We start from the raw sequence: 25,713 nt of genomic DNA, 5'->3' as shown, positions 1-25,713 counted from the left end.
TACTTTTGGAGTCATTGAAGATTTGTTTCAATAGCAAAATACTGCAAAAGTACTTCCAGGTTAAAGACTGTCACCCCACCACTCAGGCCCAATCATGGAAAAACAAAGCACATATAAAATTGTTCATATTCAAGATCATCACTATGTAACATGAGATGGAGTTCCATTTAAACTAGGTGTGCATTAAATTAGGTGTGCAGAAAAGAAAAGTGTTTAAAAACTAGAAAACAAGCCACCCATATTATCTCTAGCTCTGTAAAAGAAAAGAGTCTGGGTTATATAACAAGAATAAACCTCCCACCAGAGATCTTGGACATCTTGAATTTTTTTTCCTGCAGGAGGATTTACTATTTTCCACTGAGAGTCCATTCATGCGTTTCTTCTTGTTTCTATTCATAGCATCAGATCCTGACTAGCATGCACAACCTCAAAAGAAAAGAAACACTAAATACAAACTGTAAAATGAAATAAGCAAAACAAAGCAAAACAGAAGGGCACATGTTAGAAGTGGGGACCCTGGGGTTACTGCTATATACCTGGTGTGTACACTAGCTCTCCAGGGACTCACCTTGTAGGCAACACTATTGGAGGAGTCCACAATGATGAACAGGGGTTTCCTTGTGAATGGATAGAGATCTCCAGGATGAAGGCTGTAGAAAAAACAGTGAGGAATTGTGTAACTGTATGGTCAAGTCTCAGAAAAGTACTCTACAGTTTGGTCTTCCCAACATAGCAATGGAAGAAAAGCAAAAATTAAGGAGCAAACACAGAGACTTGTATTTACTGGAACATGTTGATTCTACCTGAAAAAAAGTTCAAAGACAATTGTTATTCAAGACCATCTAAATAAAATGGTGCAGTAGTATCACCTACAGCTCTAACATGCAGGGGACTCTAAGAAGGGAACTATTGGAGCCCTGGAGTTCAAGAGCGTACGTGTTCAACGTCAGTGAGATAAATGAAAAAGCCCTCAGCTAAAAAGGATCCATACTTGGAGCTGGAGAGATGGCTCAGAGGTTAAGAGCACTGTCTGCTCTTCCAAAGGTCCTGAGTTCAATTCCCAGCAGCCACATGGTGGCTCACAACCATCTATAATGAGATCTGATGACCTCTTCTGGCCTGCAGGGGTACATGCAAGCAGAGCACTGTATATGTAATAATAAATAAATCTTTAAAAAAAGGATCCATTCTTAAACATGATTAATCCATGGCACGAAAACCCAGAAATAGGTTTCATACAGGTGACTACTTTGTCCTATTTAAAAGCTCTTTCCAAGAATACGGTCTGAAGTAAAGATAGACTAGTATAATTATATCCCTAGTTCAATGGCTCTTAAAATGCATCCACTATGTTAAAGATGTTTTCCATTATTTTTGAGGATTCCTTTATTTTACACGTATGAGTATTTCGCCTACATGTATGTAAGTGTATCATGTGCATGCCTGGTATCCTTGGAGGTCAGAAGAGGCAGTCAGATCCCACGGAACTGGAATTAAAGATGGCTGTGAACCACCATGTGGGTGTTGGAAACTATACTCAGGACCTCTGCAAAAACATCAAGTGCTCTTAACTGCTGATGTAGCTCTCTATATTCCTAAACATTGAAAAAGAGAAGGAAAAAAAAAAAAAAAAAAATCAAGCTGCATTGCAATACTCCAGACAAGAAAGAAGGAAGTCTTTTATTCTTTAGACATTTTTGTGTCAGTTATCTGGTCTGCCTGTTAACTATGTGCATTAGCTGGGCCACAGATCAATGGACTGTAATGTCCAGTACTCAAGAGTCTGCTGTGGGTTAGAGTTTGTGCTGTGCATGTTCTTCCTCTTCACACCACAGTGGACATCAGTATTCATGTAAATGTACATCACAAAGCAAAAGTGGCGTGTAGTAAGAATTCCGGAATTTATTTCTTTAAAAAACACAGAAATATATGGATATATTTTCATTTTCATCCCAGGTGTGGGGTATGGAGCAGCTTTGCAGCAGCTGACTATGCTTTATCTTGTGCTTTAGAAGAGGCATGGTTTTGCCAGCCATCAGTAAGTTTCCGTGATTGTGTGACATTTAGAATTCTGGGAGTTTTTCAGAGGGTATATAAATGCTAGGGCCCCCATAGGTGGAATCGGTGGTAGTTGGCCACCCAGGGGGGTTGGTTGCAGTTGGTTGCTCAAAGAAGAAACTAGATTCAGATCCGTTCAACCCCCCACCCCCATCTATCCTTCTTTCTCTGCTATGTAGCAATAGGAGGCGATATGGGGTAATAAGGGTGGGGCAAAGAAGAACCCACACACAAAGTAGAAAAGACAGTTACAGCGGTGTCTTACTAGTGATTATCATCCACTCTCAATACAGTTCACAATAAGTTTTTGCTTTAATTGAAAAATGAAAGTTATATATATTCATGATGTATTACATTGACATCTATATGACATATACACACATATACATATACACACACATCTATCAATCAATATATAAACTGTGTAATGATTACTACACTCCGTCAGTGAAATATCAGCTCCATATTTGGCTGTAAGTGGTTTTTAGCAAATTTCAAAGAAATAACCCTGTGATGGCTATTCTTAGCTGTCAACTTGACTACATCTGGAATTAACTGAAACCCAACTGGCTGGGCATACCTGTGAGGGGTTCTCTTCTTAATTAAATAACTTGAAGTGGAATGATCCACTTCTAATCTGGATCTTTGAGGTGGGAAGATCCACCTTTAATCTGGGCTATACCTTCTGCTGGCAGCCTACATAGGACATGGAAGAAGGAAGTTTTTTCTCTTTGCCTGCTTGCTCTTGCCAGCAAGTCCATCTCTTCCTGGCATTTGAGCCCACTTCTGTGGGATCCTAGTATATACTGAAGACTAATTGAGACATCCAGCCTATGGAGTGAACCACTACTGGATTCTTGGACTTTCAATTGCTAAACAGGCACTGTTGGACTGGCTGGACAACAACAGCCTGTAAGCCTGCCTGCCTGCCTGCCTGCCTTTCTTTCTTTCTATCTATCTATCTATCTATCTATCTATCTATCTATCTATCTTCTAGCACTGGACCTTTCTAAGAGCAGTATATACTCTTTCCTTCCATCCATCCATCCATCCATCCATCCATCCATTGTCCAGCACTGGACCTTTTTAAGAGCAGTACATATTCTCTTTAGCCCAAGTCATCTTCTGTTTGTTTTTTGAGACAGAGTCTTTCTACATGGCCCTGTCTCTCCTGGAACTCACTACATAGACCAGGCTGGTCTAGAACTCAGAGATCTGCTTGCCTTTGCCTCTGGAGTGCTGGGATTAAAGGTATGTGTCACCTTTATAAATATAAATGTGCACGTACTATTCATTTATTTACTTTTTTGGAGGGGTTTCAAGACAGGTTTTTCTGTATAACAGCTCTGGCTGTCCTGGAACTTGCTCTGTAGTCCAGGCTGGCCTTGAACTCATAGAGATCTGCCTGCCAAGTGCTGGGATTAAAGGTGTGCACCACCACCACGGTCTGGCTCATTTAATTAATTAATTAATTAATTAAGTGCATGTGTGTGTGAGTACATGTGAGTGCACTTCCCAGTCCAGAAGATGGTGTTGAATCCCCTGGAACTGGAGTTAAAAGTAGTTGTGATCTGCTAAACATGGGTGCTGAGAACTGAGCTCAGATCTGGAAGAAAGCAGAAATTCTTCCCTGCTGAGCCGTCTCTCCAACCCAACACTCAACTTTTCTGATAGGTTATTTCTAAATCTTGGCTTTTGTGAGTAATGTAATGAAGACTGGGTGTGGACATCTTGTTGAGATAGTGTACTAAGTAACATAGTATTGAGAATTTTCCAATTTTGGTTTCTTAAAAAAAAAAAAAAAACAAACCACAGAAATGTTATGGGAATATGTTTTGTCTCAATCCTAGGTGTGGGGATATGAGGGTGCTCCACAGCAGCTGACTGTGATTTGCTTGTGCTTTGCTAGCTGCAGATAGTTTCTACGAGTGTGTGATGCTTGGGACTCTGGGAACATCTCAGAGGATATATAAATGCTAGGGACCCAAGAGGTGTGGCTGCTGTTGTGGCTGGTTGGATGATGTTGGCTGTGGTTTGTAAAATAGTTTGTGTGCAGGGAAATGAGAAGAAGAAATTAGGTATCCTGACAGCAAAGATCAAACTTGCCCCAAGGAACTCAATGACCCCAATTAGCAGGAAGTGGTCTAATGGTATCTTTGCCCCCTTTCTCTTCTACTGTTTCCCCCCTCGCCTATCTAGTATTGGGGGAGGGGGGGTTTAACGGGTGGAGAAGGGTGGAAGAGAGTAAGGAATCCACAAAGTAGCAAACACTGGTCACATTCTCTATATAGACCAAAAAATGGAGTTAGTGTTTTATAGTTTATATTTTCTTCTTTGTAGTGTACATGTGTATGTGTTGGACATGAATGGAGGCCTGAGGTTAATGTCGGGAATCTTCTTAAATCACTTTTCCCTTTACTCTGAGGCATTCTTTTAGTCAAAATCAGAGCTTTCTGAGACAGTGTAGTCTGGCAAGCCAGCTTGCCGCAGGAAATCTCCTCTCCTCCATTTCAGGCCAACATACACATTCTTGTTTGTGTGGCAAGGGCTTTAACTGCTGGGCCACCTCCACAGTTATATATTTCAAATTTAATTATGCATTTATTTATTCATCTGCTCATTCATTTGGAGACATAAATGACTTTGCTATGAAGCCCAGACTTTCTTGCACTTGTAAGTGGTAGGATCACAGGCATATGCCATTAGACTTGGCCTATTTTATTTTTAATTTACTTTTACTTTTTTGGTTTTTCAAGACAGGGTTTCTCTGTGTAGCCTTGGCTGTCCTGAACTCACTTTGTAGACCAGGCTAGCCTTGAACTCACAGCAATCCGTCTGCCTCTGTCTCCTGAGTGCCAGGATTAAAGGCATGTGCCATAATGCCTGGCCCAACTTGGCCTATTTTAAATTTGTTTACATTTTTTTTTTTTTGGTATGTGTGACCCCCCCCCCCCACCCCCCGGTCAAACACACACACACCTTCACCTCAGTGTTCACGTGGAGGTCAGAGAACAGCCTGTGGAGACTTAGTTATTCTGCACTGAAGGTGTATGGGATTGAACTCAGGTCACCAGGGTTGGTGGCAAGTGCACTCACCTGCTGAGTCATCCCACTGGCCCTCACTGTTACTTTTTGAGGAATAATCATACTGTTTTTCATAATAACTGTACCAGTCAAATTATATTCTCACAAAAGTCTTCAAGGGCTCTCTGCTCATACAGTCAACAACACTTGTGTTTTGCAGCAACTACCTTAACAGTAATAACTTCTCCTGGTTTTAATCTGCACATCTCAGATGACTGTGATCCTGTACATGTATTTATGTGTCTGTTATATTTCCTAAAATAAATAATGTAAGACTAAGGTGAGTAGCAGCGTCACACTTGGCTTGGGAAATCTATAGCTATGAAATGAATAACTTGAAACAAACATAGGCTTGGTCTCCCTTCTCTGCTTTTCAGTATGAAAGTAGATATTTAATATAAAGTATTATTAGACAAGCCTAGTATTTATTAAAAGCAGAATTTTCTCTTTCAGCTAGAGAAATTCTAAAGATAGCTCTGTGCTAGAAAAGAGCAAGCTTTCACACAAGAACAAAAACAGTCCAAAGAAACCTGTCTAGTAGCAAAATAAGTTCCTATTTCTCTTAATATTTAAAGAGTTTTGATCCCTAGAATAAAAAGACACTACATACCAGTGCATTTCCTTGTGGGACTGATTTCGTTTGTGGATCGCATCTCCATTTACAATGTCCCGGTTACTATTAGTAAGAACACCTCCAAAGTCGTAAGGACCTAAAAGAACAAAGGGAAGAAACCTAGAGTTCAACTGGAGGGTAACACCCAGTGACCTGATGCTCAGGTGCATGAGTAAATCTAAATCTCCCTTTCATACAAGCACAAAACATTTAAATTATCTTTGTATTTAACATGTTACTATAGCGCAATATTTATATGATTTCAGCACATTGCCTACTTCAATGTTTTTAAAAATCATTGAATTATTTTCTAGATCTTTCAAACAGAATATAATGAGAAACAAAATAAGAATCTACAGCCAGGCATGGTGACACACCTTTAATTCCAGCACTCAGGAAGCTGAGGCAGGTAGAGCTTTGTGAGTTTGAGGCCAGCCTAATCTAGAGTGAGCTCCAGGACAGCCAGGCCTATATAGAGAGCCCCTGTCTCAAACAAAAAACATAAAACAACCCCCAAACAAAACCACAGAAACAAACCAATAAACAAGCAACAATAAAACCAAGAATCTATAGCATCTCAACGATTTGAGTGGTAAAAAGGGACAGAGACCTGGGTGTCTGAGGAGTCTTGGTGAGGATCCCATATTGATAGTGTGGAGGCCTCAAACCAGACCCATGCCTCATTGCAATGAATATTTGCAAGTAAAGATGTATGGACAAACGGGTATACTGTATGACACACCGCAGCTTCTACGGTGAGACTTGTTTTGTTTTGCAGGGGAGGTTGCAAGGGCAGAGGGCAGATATGGAAAGATGGGGAGATGAGTGGGACTGGGGTGCATGATGTGAAATTCACAAAGAATCAATAAAAAGTTAAAAATAATATTGTTCACATTGCAGACAAAATTTCAATCCCTGGTTTAGCAAAAGTACTACACACACACACACACACACACACACACACACACACACACACACACACACACACACACACTCATTATATTGCCCAGGCTGGTCTGGAGCTCCTAAGCTGAAGTGATCCTTCTGCTTTAGTGTTCTGAGTAGCTGGCATAACAAGGATACACTATTGTACCTGATTTAGTAAAGATGCTTTTAAATTAACTACTAAGTGAAAATTTAAAGAAAAGTTAGAGTTGAACTTGAAAATTCTGATGGATAAAACTTCATTTTAATGAAATATTCTGCCAAATTCCAGTAAATGAAAACTCCATTATTCTACTATATATAAGTTTCCTGAATTCCAGTTTACAGGTTAGCCTTTCCCCACTGGTCATGTGAGTAAGCTAACTCTTGTCTAAGTTGAACAGTGACTGTAGGATGTTGAAATAATCTTTGAGAAAGGACCACTCAGTTAATACCTATATTAATTATAAAAAGTAAAGTAAGAGGCCAATAGTTTAACCCAGAAGACCTGAATCAGCTGCTTTAATAAAATGTTTTCAGACAAATATTTCAATATAAATAAAGCAACTGGCATTTAAATAAGAACTAGGGGCTGGAGAGATGGCTCAGAAGTTAAGAGCACTGAGTGTTCTTCCAGAGGTCCTGAGTTCAATTCCCAGCAACCACATGATGCCTCACAACCGTCTATAATGTGATCTGATGCCCTTTTCTGGCCTGCAGGTGTACATGCAGATAGAGCACTGTATACATAATAAATAAATATCTAAAAAAAAAAAAAACATGCTCATGATAAAAAGAAAGAAAGAAAGAAAGAAAGAAAGAAAGAAAGAAAGAAAGAAAGAACTAAGGCAACTGTCTTCTCCCCTCCCTTGTACATGCCTGTAAGGTTCCAGTATACCCCACCCCTTCACATCGCAGCTGGATTACAGACCTTTAAAAATCACTCCATAGAGACTTACTTTTTTTTTTACTGTAACATTTTACTACTTTATAGGTCATGCAAGGAAGATGGTAGGTCATGCATTTTATAAAGGAATGCCAATTGCAACAGACAGATGAGGAGGAAAATGTTGAAAATGTTAAACTATTTTTCTCCGAATATTTAATTCCTTCATTTACATCTAAGTTGCTCATCTAGTCTGAACAATTTTTGGGCTTGTATGTTTTGACAGTTTAAAGTTTTATTCTGAAACAGCATCCCAATATTGCATCTACTAAGTCCGTAGTAACAAAATTAAAAGGGTTGAAAATAAAATTGTAACAAGGACTTGAACTTTCACAGTTACAAAAGTAAACTGATTTCTACAAAGACCTTTAGCCATGATGCTGCCTCTGACCAGATCCCAGAATGTTTTAAAAGCTTACAATGATTCAATGATGTCAAGTAAACAGGCAGGCAGATTCCATAGTCCTTTGCAATGTCAAACATTAAACTACATATGTATAAATCTGCATATGATACTTTTGACAAATTTGATAGTCAAGTATGCATTTGATATATGTATTATCTTAGGATTTCTGGACTTCAAGGAATAATAGTTGAGCATGGAGAATTAACCTCATTCTCTCCAACACTGTCACTAAACAAACAGACTATGCTTTAAATTTGGAAGCGTCTTTAGAAAGCTTCAGGTGGTCTCTGGGCTGTGGGCCATTGTCTTGTAGAAAATAGAGAATTCAAGCCCTGCTCACAGTGGGAGCATTCCTTTATTGTACCTTCACCATCAGAACGACCTGTGGGGAAAACGCCAGTGGCCGACAGGTAAATCAGAAGCACACTATTGGCAGGCAGCTCCTGAAAGACAAGAAAACCACACATACAAAACCAGACAGGAAAAACAAGTTTTATTTAATGTTCAGGGCAATTTAAGGCTGAGAGGAAAATGATGTCATTTAACACACTGCTGTTAGCATATTCCCACTTGTTCCAACTTAAAATCACATGGCAAAAACTCACTATAATCTGTACTGTATAACTGTGCCCAAAGCTGTGAACACATTTTCTACTTGTAACTTTCCCATGTGTTAATGTTCTCTGAAAACATGTAATGAGGGAGAAAGATTTCCATTGGTGACAAAGAAGGGCAAACTCTTCTCCATACCTTCTTTTATGTAACCTCTGGGAAGATACCACCTAATTCTCATTTTTTTCCCTTCTTTTTTTGAGGGTGTATAGAGCCCATACTGGCCTCAGCCTTACTGTGTACTGACGTACCCAGGTTGCTCGTGACCTTGGGCCTCTAACTCCTGTGCAAATGAAGGATCCAGGCATTTACCACATCCTTTTATCAGACAGTTACAATGTCTCAGAGAGCTGACTGCGTTCATGAATGCTATACACCCTGTTCTTGTTTTTCAGTTTTGCCTTGAGAGTTAAGCCCAAAATTGTTTAGTAATAAAAGTCTGGAAAGGAGAGAATGATCATTAACCAACAGTCTTTGATGTTAAGAATAAATTATTCACATCATAAGCAGCTACCATTTCCAAATCAGAAGGGCCAGAATTACTACTGGAACAGCACTTGCATACGTCCATACATCTAGGTCAGGCATCTCAAGAGTGACCAAGTCTACCCTGAGCACCCTTCCCCCACTGCACAAAGAGGACTGGGTCACACATACCTTAAAAGATGCTGCTAAGAATGTATACAGCTGGCTGAAGGTTGGTTTGTAGAGAAGATACTTGTGGGGGTTTTCTCGTCTGGTGGGCTTGTCAGCTGGCTCCTATGGTGACACACCATAATGACACATAAACAATATGTGACAGCTGAGCTATCAGTGTCAGCAATCCCTGTCCCTTTTATCAGATATCCTAACTTTATTCAGTGTCTGTGATTATTCTTATCAACTTCTCAGTGTCTTATCAAGAGTGTTCTTTTTGTTTTGTTACAGGAGCTCTAACTTTCAGTAGTTCTACTGTTTGGCTGCCTAGAGTGACTTAGAGGTATGAGGCACCCATGGCTGGCTTGAAAGAATTCTTCATTTATACCCATTCCCCTAAGAGAAGCAGAAGTAGTAAGAGTTACTACTCTGGCAAATGATCACCTGTATTCCTGGTTTATTCATCTGGGAAGCTAAATTCATTGGCTCCCTCTCCAAGGCTTGCAGCATCCGGAACATGTCAACAGTTAATTCACTGAATTTGACCTGAAAGAGAAAAAATACCTTGTCATTTATGTAATAAGCAGACTTTCTGGGCTTTAATTATATAATTACCCTTGATTTTCAGGTATACTTAATAACAGCTGATTACACACACACACACACTCATTTTTAAAATAGAAGTTATATTTTCCTGCTTCCTTTTCCTCCCTCCAATCTTCCCATGTACCTGGCATTTCCTTCTTGAAATCATGTCCTGTTTTTCTTTAGTTTTAATTGGTGTGTGCGTGTGCACCTAAATATACAAATACAATCTGCTCAGTTCATTGTTACTTATATGTATATGAACTCACAACTGACTACTTGGTATTGGATAGACAGCTAGGGTTCCCTGAAGAAGACTGTTTCTCTCACTGTCAGTTTTTCTTAGTTGCCTGCAGTTGGGTGGGTTCCTACCATGCATCTTTAGCTGGAATTACTATATAGACCACAATGACCTTGAACTCAAGAGGTCCTCTGGCCTCTGCTTCCCAAGTGCTGAGATTAAAGGCCTGAGCCACCATACTCAGAGACAGTTCGTATTTTATTCTCTAGCATTTAATTACAAGACTGTCAAGAGGCAAACGTGGCAAAAGAATTGTGCAGTGATACTCCTATGCTCACTATTTACTTTGCATAATTAACAGTGTTTTAGGATGCTCCATCACAGTGCATTAATTTTCTTAAGCAGTTTCCGAAAAGCAACAAAAGTTACAAAAACACAGTCCTACAAATCACTGTAACATTTGCTTAGGCTGAGCTCTGTCTGGAGTCATACTTCATAATCTCTTCAGTGTCCTGGCACTACACAGCATCCTTCTCTATTTTTAATAATGCTTTTGCAAAAAGGCACCTAGGAACATGTGATGACAAAACAAAGGAAGGTTTATAAAATATTTGCTTCTTTAAAATGAAATAGAAATGCTTTAGTTAAGGTATTTGCTTAGAAAGATTATTCCCTGATGTTTCAAAACTGTACCTCAGACTGCACATGGTGGCTCATATCTTTATTATTTATTTATTTATTTTTGTGGCTCATATCTTTAATCCCAGAATTTGGCAGGCAGAAGCAGGTGGATCTCTGTGAGTTTGAGCTCAGCCTGGTCCTAGGACAGTTAGGGCTACATAGAGAGACATTGTCTCAAAAAATCAAAACAAATATATACCTCATTCATACATACATAATACAGTGCTAGGGATCAGGCCCAGGGGCTTCATGCATGCCAGGCAAGTGCTCTACCACTGATCCCTAGTCCCATTTAATATTTAATTCTCCTCATACAAAATTTCATAGAGTGTAAAAAAAAAAAAAACAAAAAACAAAAAACAAAAAAACCCAAAACAAAACAAAAACAAAACACACACACACAAAAACAAAACAAAACAAACCTCCAGAACTATCAGTATAGGTATTTCTGAACACATTTAACATCCCAGCCCAGCACTGAATTTCCAAAAATGTTATAAAACTGAACGACAGCTCCAAATGCTCACCACTCCTTATCTCTACACAAGAGAATGAAACAAGTTCTTCTAGGTCAGAGCAAGGAGACAATGACCTGGCTATCTGTCCTCTAACTGTCAAAGAACAGGCACCTGAGAGGACATGTGCCAGGACAGAGCAATGCAGTAGTTTGATGCATTCTTTTTCCTGTTTGGACAGGCTCTTTTTGAGCTCTAAGGAATAAACTCTAGACAGCAGTTTTTGAGTTTGATTGCTACTTTTGATTGTTGTTTTGGTTTTAAAGACAGGGTCTTGCTGGATGTCATGCAGCACTTGGGAGGCAGATGAAGGTGGATCTTAGTGAGTTGAAGGTGAGCCTACAGAGTGAGAACCAAGATAGGCAGAGCTACATAGTGGCTCTTAAGAATACCGAAAAAGATTGGCTTGCTACACTGCCTAGGTTGCCCTTGACTTACAGCAATGCTCCTGCATTTGCAGTGCTAAGTGTGTTCCACCACACCAAACAGAGGTAGCGCCATTAAAACCTACTGTCATGTTAGCAGAGCACACAGACTCCAAGGTTCAAGTCTACCCGTGCGTGCAAGGTAGCAGTGCTCTCAGTGCTGACTTAACTCCCAGCAGTCCTTCAGACCCTCATTTGCTATCCCTAACCTAGGTTATTTTCTGTTCCACCTTCCACAGTGCTGAGGTTACAGTTATAGACCACCAGACCCCATTTATGTAGCTCTGGAGCTGGAAGTCAGGGACTTATGAGCACATAGGGATGCTACCAACTGAGCAACATCTCCGGCCCTCATTAGCACTTTAGTTCTTTACAGGTAGATTTTTCTGAGGCCAAACCATGGAAGCAGGGTCACCTGAAAACAGCTTATAGCGCGTGTGCGCGCGCGCGTGTACACACACACACACACACACACACACACACACACACACACACACACACATGTACAATGAGCCAAAACAATAAAAGTCACCCTTCTCTCCTTCTATATGGGATGACACACCAATTGCTATGGACTGTACCTTCCAAGTATCTGTGGAAACTAGCCTTGTAGATCTATTTTTACCTCCATGCCTGTAGCAAAAGAAACCATTACCATTCACTGAGATTACTGTGAGATTCATAATTTTTCTGCCAACTCCACTGTGTCTTCAATCTATTCTGCACAACTACACCCAAAATAATCCTATCCAGGGGAGGTGGGTGTGTAGCAGCAAAGTATGCTACTATGTCTATATCCATCTATACATATATATGCAAGTGTCATAATGAAACCCATTACTTTGTATGACAACCAAGAAATAAAAAGTAATTTAGTTAATTACAAAAACTGACCTCAAAATGCAGCCCTCATCAGCTCCTGTCCTTGCCTTGGACCTAGTTTTCTGTGCAGTTGGGAAAAGGCAACTCTCCAGACTTTTTCTTGCACTTCTTGCTCTCTCCATCCCACCCAGTGCAGCCTTCTACCAGTGCACCATCCTCCCAGACAGCCAAAACTACAGACAGAAGTGCAACTGTCATTTCTGCTTGGTGTGCTTACTCTGGAAAAATTCCCAGTTTTTGTTGTTGTTTTCTAACACAGGGTTTCCTGTGTAGCCCTGGCTGTCCTGGAACTTGGCTTTGAACTCAAAGAGATATGCTTGCTTCTGTTTCCTGAGTACTGAGATTAAAGGTGTGCAGCATTACTGCCTGGCTCATACTGTAATTCTTAACCAAAGCACTTTCTTAGAAAAATATCTCATCATCTATAGACTAGCTCATATTCCTTGACGTCAGACATCAGAAAAATATACCTCTCCTTTGCTACATTTGTTGAAGTAATATTATCTAAGTAGTTATTTTGTCAATAATTGTTTTTTACAAGTAAACTGAAAGCTCTATTAGTGAAGGCACTTTGTCATTTTCCTACACACACACACACACACACACACACACAAACACACACACACACACACACCCCTGGAGACATGACTGATACTTCATAAATACTGATTGGGCTGCAGATGTAGCTCAGTGGCAAATTAATAAACTAATAAGCATTTTTTTCTGTCATTAAAAATTCTTTCTCAACAATTTACATACATACATACATACACACATACACACACACACACATACATACATACATACACATAGCATAATTGAATTAACCATTCCTCACAGATGTAAGAAATGCTACAAGGGAAAAATTTCACGATGATCAAAACTAACCTTTTTAAAAGTGAATTTTAGGCATAAATCCTCCACAGTTCTTTACCTGATTATTACAATTACCAATAATGAGTGCATCAGCCAGAGACAACTGTCCCACAATCATGCCTTGCTCCAGCAGGGGGGCCCCTGTTTCAGCGAGGCGACTGGATGTGATAACAATGGTGTTATCGTCATTCAACACCATCACAGGGTCTGCCTGAAGACAAAAGCGCATGAATGGCTACACAGAATATCACTATTTGTTCTTCTCAAAGTCATATACACAACAAATGCACAGCAGTCATTTGCCTGCCTATGACTATGACAACCTTTCTCTCAAGAAATTACCTCAATGAACGCTGCTACCTCTTGAAGCACCAGGTTCCACTCTACTTGATCTTCAGTATTAAAGCGATGAGTATAATCTTCAATTTCATCAGACAATTCCTGGTATTAGAATGCCACAAAGAAAAGAGGTTATTAATAGTTTCCATAAAAAGTCTAGTGAGATGGCTCAGTAAACTTATCTGCCACTCAGCCTGACAACCTGTGTTCAACCATGAAACTCACATAGTAAAAGAAGAGAACCAATGGCTGCACGTTATCCTCTGACCTGACACCTACCTGTGTGCCATCTCTCTCTCTCTCTCTCTCTCTCTCTCTCTCTCTCTCTCTCTCTCTCTCTCTCTCTCTCTCTCTCACACACACACACACACACACACACACACACACACACACACACACACACACACTTTAAATGGATGTTAAAACCAGCTGTATTGTAATATTCCTGATAGAAAGTAACAGAATTATTTTTGGTCAGTATCAATATCCAATCTAAATTATAACAGAAAACAAAGAATGAAAACCACAGATTTGCTTCAAAATAAATAAAAAAGAAATTCAGGATGATACACATCAAATAAAAACTTGATAAAGATCTACTTCCTACTTGATATTATATCAGCAATGAACTTATTAACAAAACTGCCTGAGAAACAAACTCATAAATGTTAACACACAAAGAACACACCCTTCCTTGGATTTAAATCACACCGTGCTTTGAAAATAGTCTAATTAGTAGACGAGGGTAGACTATCCTAGCAGAATACAGATCTCCTTCTAATGGGCTTGTGAAAATTAGGACATATTGAGTGAAATTCATTAAGAAGTTTGCTATCAAGGTAGGTATGGTGGCTCACATCTGTAAGCACTCAAGATTGAGTTAGGAGGATTGTCAAGAGTTTACAGATAGCCTGGGCCATATAATGAGTTCCAGGACAGCAAGGGCTACCTGGAACTTAGAGATCAGTCTGTCTCTGCCTTCAAACTACTGGGATTAAAATCAAGCAGTACCATGCCTGGATGGGTTATAGCAATTTTAAAGTACATTTATAACTTCAGCACTGGAGAGACTGATTCATGGTGATTACAAATCCAAGACCAGCCTGGATTAGATGCCAAGACTCTTCTTTAAAAAAAAAAAAAAAAAAAAGTCTATTTACCTTTACCAGGTCTTTCACAACATCCATTTTGTTAAGAAGAAGACATACTACTATAAATCTTGCATAGTATCGGAGTTTCTTAACAACCAACTCAGGCCTACAGTGGACAAAGGGAGATAAGTCATTATATTAAAATGGAAAACATGTTGAAAAGGGGCTCTGGCCAGCCTGAGCATGGCAGGCCTTGCCCTTCCCCCACTTCTGCCTTGCTGAAAACCTTTAGATTACATCCCTGAAGCTAGCCACCAAGGAATATTCCCTTATTTGGCCACTTCTTCCTTGAGAGGCTGACTATCTAGGTCTAGCTATCAAAGTATTAAAGTCCAGCAATCAAGAACCCCATTTGGCTTTCCTAATTAACATGCCCATTTGAAATTAAATACCTCATCTAACAGAGTCTTCCCCTTTACCTTACAAACTGCCATCTGCCTATGGGCCACTCCTTCATCTCCCTCCCCTGCCTCTCCCTCTTCTTATCTCGTACTCCATGTCCTTTGCTCCGCTGGGGCAAATAAATCTATTGTGTGGAGAACTTGGTCTTGGGGGTCCTGAGCTGATCCTTTTATGTTGTTTTGACTTTTTCTACTTTTAGATGGCTTTTAAAGCTTCATCATTATTAGAGCAGTGACAGGAAATTTCACATAAAGCCAAACAGCCTTAGCTCACAGGGTAGTACTTGCCTATGTTTCCACATCTCAAGAGGTGGAGGCAGGAGGATCAGGAGTTCAAGTACTAAGCTCAAGGGCAGCCTGGGATACTTAAGATTGTCTCAAAACTCAAAACCAGGTAGCCTTTTAAATACATTTTACACACTGATGAAGTCACCATCCTACATCCATTCATCCAACAAGCAGCTACTGAGAATTTAAGTGCATAAGGAACAATGCCATGACTGGGACTGGAGAGATGGTTTAGCAGGTTAGAGCAGAACACTGTATACATAATAATATATAAATAAATATTAAAAAAGAGAGAACTTGTTTCTCTTGCAGAGGACCTAAGTTTAATCCCCAACACCCACATAGTTCATAATAATCTGTAACTTCAACTCTAGGGGCTCCACCATCTTCTGACCTGCCTGGGCACAAGGCATGCATGTGGTGCACATACACATATACACATGAAATAACAAATTTTTAATCTAAAAAATACGACAGTCTTGACACTAAAAGAACAATGATTAGAAACACAATAAAAACCCCTTCTTCACAGACCTTAAAGATGGAATAGTAATTTAAATGTTGATGAGTTAAGGAAATACACAAAACATAAAACAGTGAAATAAATATAATTGCAAAAAAAAAAAAAAGCAATTTGAGTTCTGCTCTGATTTGAAACTGACATGTCCCTACAAGCTCCCATTTTTGAATACTTGGTCTCCAATTAGTGATAGTTTTGGAAGGCTCAAGGAAGTATGTCCTTGGAGGTACGTCTTGAGGGTCACTGCACAGGTCTCACTTCTGTCTCTGTGACAAACCTGCCTGACTCCATTTTGAATGTAGTCATTCATCTGTCATTGAATGCTACATTGTTAAAAAAGTAGTTTCCATTTATTGTAAGAGCTGAGTTGTTGGCTGGAGAGATGGCTCAGAGGTTAAGAGCACTGGCTGCTCTTCCAAAGGTTCTGAGTTCAATTCCCTGCAACCACATGGTGGCTCACAACAGTCTATAATGAGATTTGGTGCCCTCTTCTGACATGAAGATGTACATGCTGGCAGCACACTACGCATAATAAAGAGCTGAGTTGATGTTTTAATGCCTGTTTCCTGGAGCCTGACCTACCCCAACTCATGACCTTGACTTGTTTTTTTAGAACACCCTGACCTTTGATCCTTCTTAACCTTCCCTAATCACATGGTGGCTTTTTTTTTTTTGTAAAGACTTTTCTGTATTTCCCTATTGCACCCTTGTCTTTCTTCTATAAACCTGCTTTGTAACTTCCTGTGATTTTACTCCTTAAAAAGTGGCCAAAAATTGGACTTGGGTAGCTCTCTTTAACACAACTTAGGAGGCAGTTACTGGCCAGCTCTTGGGTGTTCTTTAAAAAAAAAAAAACAAAAAACCAAGCTTGCTTCAAATCTGGTTCAAAACTGTGGTGGCGGTGGTCTTATTCTCCCTGGTAGGATTTCCATTTTCTGGAGGCCCCAGTGAGATTTAGATCACTCATCCGAATTCTAAAGCTGGACCTTCCCTCTGGGGATGCAGGGCAAGGGTGTCACCTCAGGAGGTGCACAACTTGAGAAGTTCCAAGGTTCCAAGGTGTGCACGGGACTATCAGAGTGAACTGCCATGCTGAGAAAAGCCGCAAGCATACACAGAGGCCTCCCTGGTAAGTCACAGTCTGGTCTGCTGGGACCCTGATCTGGACACAGGAGCTTTGGACAGAACCTGAATATTCTCCTCTACAGGGCCTGGCTTTAGGTCTTGTCTTTAGCTTCATTTTTACTTTCTCCATTTTGCCTTTTGTACTTTCTGGTAATTGGTTTATCTTGGATTGGGGCAAGTGAACTAGCAAGCCTAATAGCCCCCTAACCTGTTTTCTAAAGAATTCTGTCAAATTTTACCACCCTCACCCCTAGTGGTAAAGGAGAATTAGATTTTCCTATTACCAAGATGTGAAACTGAATGGCCCACATTTGGGGCTGAATGGCCCTCCCAGGGCACTTCTGACTTTCAGATAGGCTAGACAGTGGGGGTCTAGACCCAGGAGTCCCCTCTGAAAACTGTTTTACAGGACTCATAGGAGGAAGAATTCTTCCTTCTTTCATATAACCATATTTACCCCCTGCTCTCATTTTTTTTTTTTTTGAGACAGGGTTTCTCTGTGTAGTCTTGGCTGTCCTGGACTCACTTTGTAGACCAGGCTGGCCTCGAACTCACAGGGATCCACCAGCCTCTGCCTCCCGAGTGCTGGGATTAAAGACGTGTGCCACACCCAGCCCCCTGCTCTCATTCTTGCCTCAACCTCCACCTTTGGCACCTCAGTCTCCACAACTAAAGACTCACTCTGCCCTCCCCCCACTGTCTGAATCTACCTCTACCCCACACACCAGCTCTTCCCTAACTCCCTCTATCTTTTCCCTTCCCCAAACCCAGCACAGGGTGCCATATTACCCTTCCAAATCCTCCTCCAATTTTGGTTCTGGGGTGGCACCTCCTTTGGTCCTCTCTCCCCTACAGCTGTTTCCTGACAATCACTATATGTCCCTTTCTCCACTACAGATCTCTATAACTGCACTTTCAGCACTAATCCTGATCTCTTAATTTCTGACTGACTCATCTTTTTCAATTATTTCCCATGGGACAACTCTCAACAGATTCTCCATGCCCCCCCCCCCCCCCCCCCCCCGCTTCACTACTGAAGGAAACACATTCTCACAAAAGTAACGCAAGCACTCTCTGGAATAACTTCAATGGCCGATGACCAGAGCACAGAGACAAGACAGGACAAAGGCTCTGTCAAGACACAGACCTCAATGAGACTACAACACAGAAAGGTAGGTGTTTACTCAGTGAGTACCTTTAGGTTCTGTTAGAAGGGATGAAATGGGCAGCCTGAAAGCCCACTAACCTATCTAAGAAAGCAGATGAACCCACATGATTCACCTTGGGCTTTCCTGGAGTGACTGCTGGATGCCTATTGGTTATATACCCCTAGAGACCCAGAGGACCAGGAAAATCTCAAGGCCATTAACCTTGTTGGCTACTCAGCTGGCCCCTGACATACATAGAAAGATACAAAAGCTTCTTCTTCTTCCTCTGGGAAACACCAAATATTGGATGATGCCTGTGCAGTAGGAGAGCCTGGAGAACCTGGGGGGCCCAGGATTAGGAAGCCTCCGTGGCTTCCACAGAGGATTTGGCAGCGGTTTTAGGGGCTGTGGTTGTGGTTATGGGATAGGATGACTTGAACAAGCTCCAGGAAACAGTATTGTTCTCAGGAGACAAGCATAGGTTGCAACTGGGAGGTGCTGTCTTTGGATAGCTGGGCTTGCTGAAATTGCCAACCTCTTGTATTCTGCTATGGGGACAACACCCCTTTGAATGGACTGGATAGGAACATGAACAGACCTTTAAGAACTTAAAAAAGGCCCTCTCTTTAACTCTTCCTGTTATCTTTATGTCCATAAAAGAAAGGGCATTGCCAAGGAAGTCCTGACTTAGACTCTGGATCCTTGGTAAAAGTAACTTCTATATTAGGGTTTTATTGCTGAGAAGAGATGCTATGACCCCAGCATAACCCCCACGCCGCCTCTCTCTCTGAGACAGGGTTTCTCTTGTCATTCTGGCTGTCCTGGACTCTTTATAGACTAGGCTGGCCTTGAACTCAGAGACCTGCTGCCTTTGCCTCTGCCTCCCGAGTGCTGGGATAAAAGGCGTGCACCACCACTCCTGGCTCCATGGCAATTCTTATAGAGGAAGACATTTAATTGGGCTTACAGTTTCATAGGTTTAATTCATTATCATCATGGCAAGAAGCATGGCAGCCTGCAGGTAGACATGGTGCTGGAGAAGGAGCTCAGATTTTTACATTTTAATCTGTAGGAACAGCAAGAGACTGCCACACTAGGCCTAGTTTGAGCATATGAGGCCTCAAAGCCCACCCCTAGTGACACACCTACTCCAACAAGGCCACACCTAACAATGCCATATTTCTGAGGTCTGACAGTGGTCCAGCCTTCTTCGCCAAATTCTCAACTGCTCAATAAGGCTCTTAACATAAACTGGAAACTTCATTGTATATATCATCCTCAGAAGTCAAGAAAGGTAGAGAGGATGAATAAAACTTTAAAGGAGATTTTTTAACTAAACATACTATTGAGACTGGTGGTAACTGGGTTGACCTATTGCCTTATGTCCTTCTCAGGGTCCTATGTACCCCTTAATGAAAAAAGTTCACCCCATGCAAGATCATTTATAGGAAACCACCTCCCATGGTCCCTTGGGCATATGCTAGACTGTTAGTAGATTTCCCCACTCCAATTTCTGAGTCCTTAAAAGCACTGCAATTAACCTTGGCTAAGATTTTCCCTGAAGTCCAGGCTGCTCAACCCATTGAGTATTGCTAGCCTGGAGACACTGTTTGTAATAGTCCGCTGCTTCCAAAGTGACTGGCTTGAACCTGGATGGAATGGACTTTATATTCTGATTCTCCAGATGCATACTGTTGTTAAGGTTGCTAGTATTCCTGCTGGGTTCAACACTCACATCTCAAGAAGGTACCATGCTCAGCTGAGCCTGGTGACCAAAAAAGCATTGTGTTTTTGTCTTTTTTGGACTTTTTTTTTTTTTTAAGATCATTTTACTATGCAGCCCTAGCCTTCCAATACAAAGAGCTCCATTTGTCTGCCTCCCAAGTGCTGGGACTAAGAGTGTTTGCCACCATATCTCATAGTGAGGTGTTTTTTCTTTTTTTTTTAAAGATTATATATATATATTCTATCTGCATGTATACCAGAAGAGGGCATTAGAGGGTATAGATGGTTGTGAGTGTGAGCCACCATGTGGTTGCTGGGAATTGAACTCAGGACCTCTGGAAGAGCAGACAGTGCTCTTAACTGCTGAGCTATCTCTCCCGCCCTCACACTGAGTTTAAAACAGAAAGTTCAAAGAATGCCAGCCATCTTTTCTCTGATAGTTGTCAATAGGCTTTTGAAGACATATGAGTAAAAACTAGTGGTCTAGAGATAATAAAGACATTAGTTATGCCTAGTTTTAGAGTCCTTTCTTCCCTATGAAACCTGTGCAACCTATACCTATCATAAAAAAATACCCCTCTAGGACAAGATGGCTCAGTGGATAAAAGCACTTACCTGATGGTCTGAGTTGGATTTTCAGAACCTGTGTGGTCGAAGTAGAAAATGACTCCTAAAAGTTATCCTCTGATTGTCACATGTATACTGTGGCATGTACACACAGGAGCATGAATACACAGACATGGACACAGCACACACACAGTGATAAAAGGAAAATTTTTTTGCACCATTTCCACATGAACTAAAATGCTGACTGTCTTGTGATCATCTTTCTTAAAGCACAGCTGACACGTACCTGTCTTCTTTATTGACTTGAGAGTAGTATGATCTTTGTCTGATTGCAGAGTAGAAGGAGAAAGCTTCATTCAGATAGCTTGTCTCAGATGTGCGTAAACTACAAGAAAAAAAAATTAAGTAAGACCTAAACTGGCTGTATTTCTCATGAGAAGTCTACTTGTTCTAGACTGCCCGACTCTACATAGGGGGTGGAAATGACTGTCTTAACTTTGAGCCAACACAGTATTAATCATGTCATCTTTTAATTGCCTAGTAATAATAGCAACAACAAAGTATTCTCTGCTGTCCCAAGCCTTTGGAGGTCAACCGAAGCAGATGTCATTCTCATTCTACAAGGGACATTTTACTCCAGTATATCTGCTTCCTGGACTAGAGCTGTGACCTCACTGTAATCCACTGTCACTTGAACTTTGGCCCATTTCTTTAGCCCGCCCCCTTACTAACCGATACTACTCTTTGAGGAATGTTAATGAGCTATGTTGTCTGTTTAGCATATCTAGTTTAGTAGGAGACTTTAAAAAATAATTTACTTAAATTATGTAGTGCCTTGACAATTTTACACACACATACACACAAGTGTATATTACGCATCCTGGTTACTCTCTCCTCTCTCATCTTTCCACTCCTATCAAGTCTTGTTTCTTCCTGTCCTTTCCCAGATTCATGACATGGTTTTGTTGTGAGACTCACTTAGCTTAACCAGGGCCATTTCTACAGTGATCAGATTGGGACTAGTGCTGGAGCCTGGTGAAGTCACCAGTGGGTTCACAAGTGCAGGTAATCAGTAAGAAACAGCTCAGCAGAGAGTGGAGGCTCCGACCCCTCTTCCACCAAGGCCTGGTTATTAATGAGCCAGTTTTAGTGGAGACCCAGTGCAGATATCTTAAGTTGCTGACGGCTCATGATTACAACGCGTGTCTTGCCCAGAAAACTTCCCAGCCCATCTCCCTATTTGCAGGCTGGCATTTTCTTTTTGGCCCCACTCTTTTCCATAATTACTAGTCTCTGAGTCTTGGAGGGATGGTATACGTATCTTCGAGCACTCCAAAAGTCACTTATTCTCAACACTATAACTAAGGATTTTTAAGATCTTGTTCTAACAAAGAGAGGGATTGTAGTGTGCATTCTAAGTGGCATGCCCACACTGGGAAGATGAGACATTTCTTTGTTTTGTGTTTTTGAGACAGGGCTTTTCTGTGTAATCCTGGCTGTCCTGGAACTCACAGAGATCCACCTGCCTCTGCCTTCTGAGTGCTGGGATCAAAGGTGTGTGTCACTATCACTTTGTGTGTTTTTTCCCTTATCTTTTTAAATTATAAAAGGCTCAAGTCTTTTGTTATTGATGTTATTTTGTGCTGAGATTTACCTTTGTAATAGGAGATCTATTCTTTCCTCACTCAAAGGTGGGACTACACAGATGTTACTATTTTAAGGATGCAAACAACCGTCAACTTAGCTCACGTAACCTTTCAAACACAGCCAACTAGGATGAGTGTCTAAAGAGTGCTGTAAATATCATACACGCTATATGTCTCTACACCCCATCAAGATTTAAATTGTCCTAAGAACAATACATCTATTTAGTATTTATCATTATTTATTTATTTATTTTGTTTTTTTGAGGCAGGGTTTCTCTGTTACAAAGCACCCTGGTTATTCTAGACTCTTTGTAGACCAGGCTAGCCTCTAATTCACAGAGATCTACCTGCCTGTGCCTCCCGAGTGCTGGGATTAAAGATGGGCGCTACCAAACCTGGCTGTATTTATAGTTAAAACAACAACAACAACAACAACAACAACAAACCAAACCAACCCAAAATTAAACTCCTGAGGTCTGATCAAATGGGGTCCTGAAGAGTGCTCCTGACATAAACAGCACTGCTTGAATTATGCAAGGCCATCTCAGGACATCATCTTGATCCATCTGGCCTCAACACAATTCCATCTATAACTCCCTTTCCTCCCTCTTACATGCTCTGTTGTAACCAAAGAAACACTTTCTTCTTACCACGTGTAAATCACTTACTAATAGTGGTAATACAGCTGCCCAATCTTGGAAGCAATTTCTCCTATTTGCCACCGCTTCAAGCCATACCGATTATCCAAGACTTGTCTGTTTACATAGGAGACAAAAGAAGAGAGAGAGAAAAAATAAATAAATAAATTCAACGATATCATCTCATTAGCAACGCTCATGAATTATAAGAGTTCCCCATAATCATTCAAGCACATTAACAAATATTTCTCTACTGATTTATGTTACATCATTATGTGTATATGTATGCAAGTGTGCATGAGCATGTGATTATGTGAGTGCAGGTGTGTATGCCACAGCTCAAGGGTGGCACAAACAGACGATACCCCTGCTTGTCAGTCATTGCCTCTTACATTCTGGTCACTACTGTGCATGTAGGTTAGCCAGGGACTCTTCCATCTTTGCCTGCCATATCACTATATGATCAGCTGGGATTATAGTCTCACACTATATGACAAACACTTTACCTACTGATTTCATGTAGCCAAGAGTGGCCTTGAAAAACTATGGAGCTGAGAATGAACATGAACTCTTGATTCTATTTCCACCTCCTAAGTACTACAATTATAAATGTGTACCACCACATCCAGCTAAAAAATTTTAAATTAAATGTCTACTGAAGCCAGGCATGAAGGCATGCCTGAAGGCATGCCTTTGATCCTAGCACTTAGGAGGAAGAGATAGGTGGATTTCTGTGAGCTCAAGGCCAGCCTGGTCTAAGGAGTGAGTTCCAGAATAGCCAGGGCCACACAGAGAAACCCTGTGCTGAAAAAAAAGAAAGAAAAGATGCAGTATTTCCTCCCCAAATAGCATAGGCAATTAACCACACTTATTTCAGAATGAAACCACAGATCATCTTCCCACGTGAAAGTAGACCATCTCATACAAGACATTCATTAAAAATCAGAGAAAATCCGGGCGTGGTGGCGCACACCTTTAATCCCAGCACTCGGGAGGCAGAGGCAGGCAGATTGCTGTGAGTTCGAGGCCAGCCTGGCCTACAAAGCTACTCCAGGACAACCAAGGCTACACACAGAGAGACCCTGTCTCGGGAAAAAAAAAAAAAAAAAAATCAGAGTATCATGGTTCAGCTCCCGAGTCTGCTCCGTGGCCCTGGTCAGTCAGCAGCAGCTTTATTACAATACATTTTTGTCATCTGTATTGACTTAGTGTTTGAGTTGTGTTGGATCTGAGTGGACCTCACAACAACACTCCCCCGCCACTAAAATGTAAACAAAAATAAAGAATGACAAAACATTAAATTTGTTCACAGTCAGAACTATAGCTACTATACAATTATATAATGTGCCTTTACTGCCCTTTAGCTATGAAGCACTTTACCGATGCTGCTGCTGGAATTTCCAGAGTTTGGTGTAAACATCAAAAGTTCTTCCGAAGTAGGACTGCCATTGCTTCTGTCCATACTGCGGCAAATCTCTGTAAAAATAAAGTGGGTGCTGACTTTAAATTTTCAGAAATTGCTCTGGAGAGATGGCTCAGAGGTTAAAAGCACCGGCTGCTCCTCTGAAGGTCCTGAGTTCAATTTCCAGCAACCAGATGGTGGCTCACAACCATCTATAATGTGATACGATGCCTTCTTCTGGTCTGCTGGCTCACAGGCTGGCAGAATACTGTATAGATACTAAATAAATAAATCTTTAAACTCTTTCCTCAGAAATTATGCCTTGTGATGATATAAGTCATATTATTAAAGTACTTACCTTCAGGTTTTTTCTGTTAAAGGAAGTTCTAACTTTTGAAGCAAAAATAATTCTAGGGACCAGAACACATGTTTTCCTAGTCTTACACTAAATTATAGTTCATCCTAGTGTCCACTGCAAATGCCTCTCCCACGAGGATACAATGTCTTCACTGGCAGGTGATATACTCACTCAGGTACTGCTGATTTCCAATGTTTATCTTTAGCTAAGACTGCAGCACTTTGGAAACACTACTTTAAGGAATGCATCCATAACGAGAAGTGGGTGTGTAGCTGTGCTATTCTATGCCTTTCTTAGAAGAGAAATAAATACTCGATGTCCTTAAGCCTGATGACCTGTGATATCTGCCTCAGATAAACAAATACTCCCTACTGTATTAACATTGAGCCTAACCATACTAGCTTGTTTGGGGCAATGAATAGAATATAAAGTTATTCCATTTTCACTTCACCATCTGATCTAAAACTGACTACTCTATGGCCTGTAACACAGAGTAGTGTAGAGCAATTTTAATTCAGCAACATGGCCCTTCTGTCATATCCAAAGATCCTCTAGATCTGTGTGATCCAGGTGGAATGCAGATACACCCTAGGTAAACTTAGTTTGTAGAAGGAAGCACCCATGTTTGAAAGTGAGGTTTAATTGAGATGCAGACAAAGTGACAAATCAGAGAAAGATTTGACAGAATAGGATACGCCCAAGTCTCATGAGAACAGAGAAGAAAGAGCGGCAACTTAAGGGAAAGCAGCGCAGAGAGAGGGAGGAGGCAGTTTTACCTGGAGGGTTTTACAAAGACAGGTGGAAGAGAGAATAAGCTAGACACAGATGAAGACAGAATGAGTCAGAGAATGAGAAGGAGCCAGAAGATGAGTACAGATTGCTAGAGTTAGTTTGAGGCCAAACAGAGTAATTCAGTCAGAA

At 40.8% G+C, this 25,713-nt stretch overlaps 1 protein-coding gene across 1 annotated transcript in view; it reads right to left on the bottom strand.

Annotated features, from left to right (window-relative positions):
- The window catches only part of Scai (suppressor of cancer cell invasion), a 100,003-nt gene that overhangs the window by 17,303 nt on the left and 56,987 nt on the right, over positions 1 to 25,713 (bottom strand). Inside the window, exons 4-14 of the mRNA XM_051167114.1 lie at positions 24,413 to 24,508; positions 23,063 to 23,149; positions 21,035 to 21,133; positions 14,984 to 15,080; positions 13,827 to 13,925; positions 13,543 to 13,695; positions 9,724 to 9,825; positions 9,301 to 9,402; positions 8,396 to 8,474; positions 5,753 to 5,852; positions 569 to 650 (exon numbers count right to left, since the gene is read on the bottom strand). Of these exons, the coding sequence (XP_051023071.1) occupies positions 569 to 650; positions 5,753 to 5,852; positions 8,396 to 8,474; positions 9,301 to 9,402; positions 9,724 to 9,825; positions 13,543 to 13,695; positions 13,827 to 13,925; positions 14,984 to 15,080; positions 21,035 to 21,133; positions 23,063 to 23,149; positions 24,413 to 24,508 (1,096 nt within the window). The remainder of the gene's footprint in view (positions 1 to 568; positions 651 to 5,752; positions 5,853 to 8,395; positions 8,475 to 9,300; positions 9,403 to 9,723; positions 9,826 to 13,542; positions 13,696 to 13,826; positions 13,926 to 14,983; positions 15,081 to 21,034; positions 21,134 to 23,062; positions 23,150 to 24,412; positions 24,509 to 25,713) is intronic.

This window comes from Acomys russatus, chromosome 24 (genome assembly GCF_903995435.1).
Source record: "Acomys russatus chromosome 24, mAcoRus1.1, whole genome shotgun sequence".
NCBI classification, from domain to species: Eukaryota; Metazoa; Chordata; class Mammalia; order Rodentia; family Muridae; genus Acomys; species Acomys russatus.
This window is presented reverse-complemented; position numbering and strand designations above follow the sequence as displayed.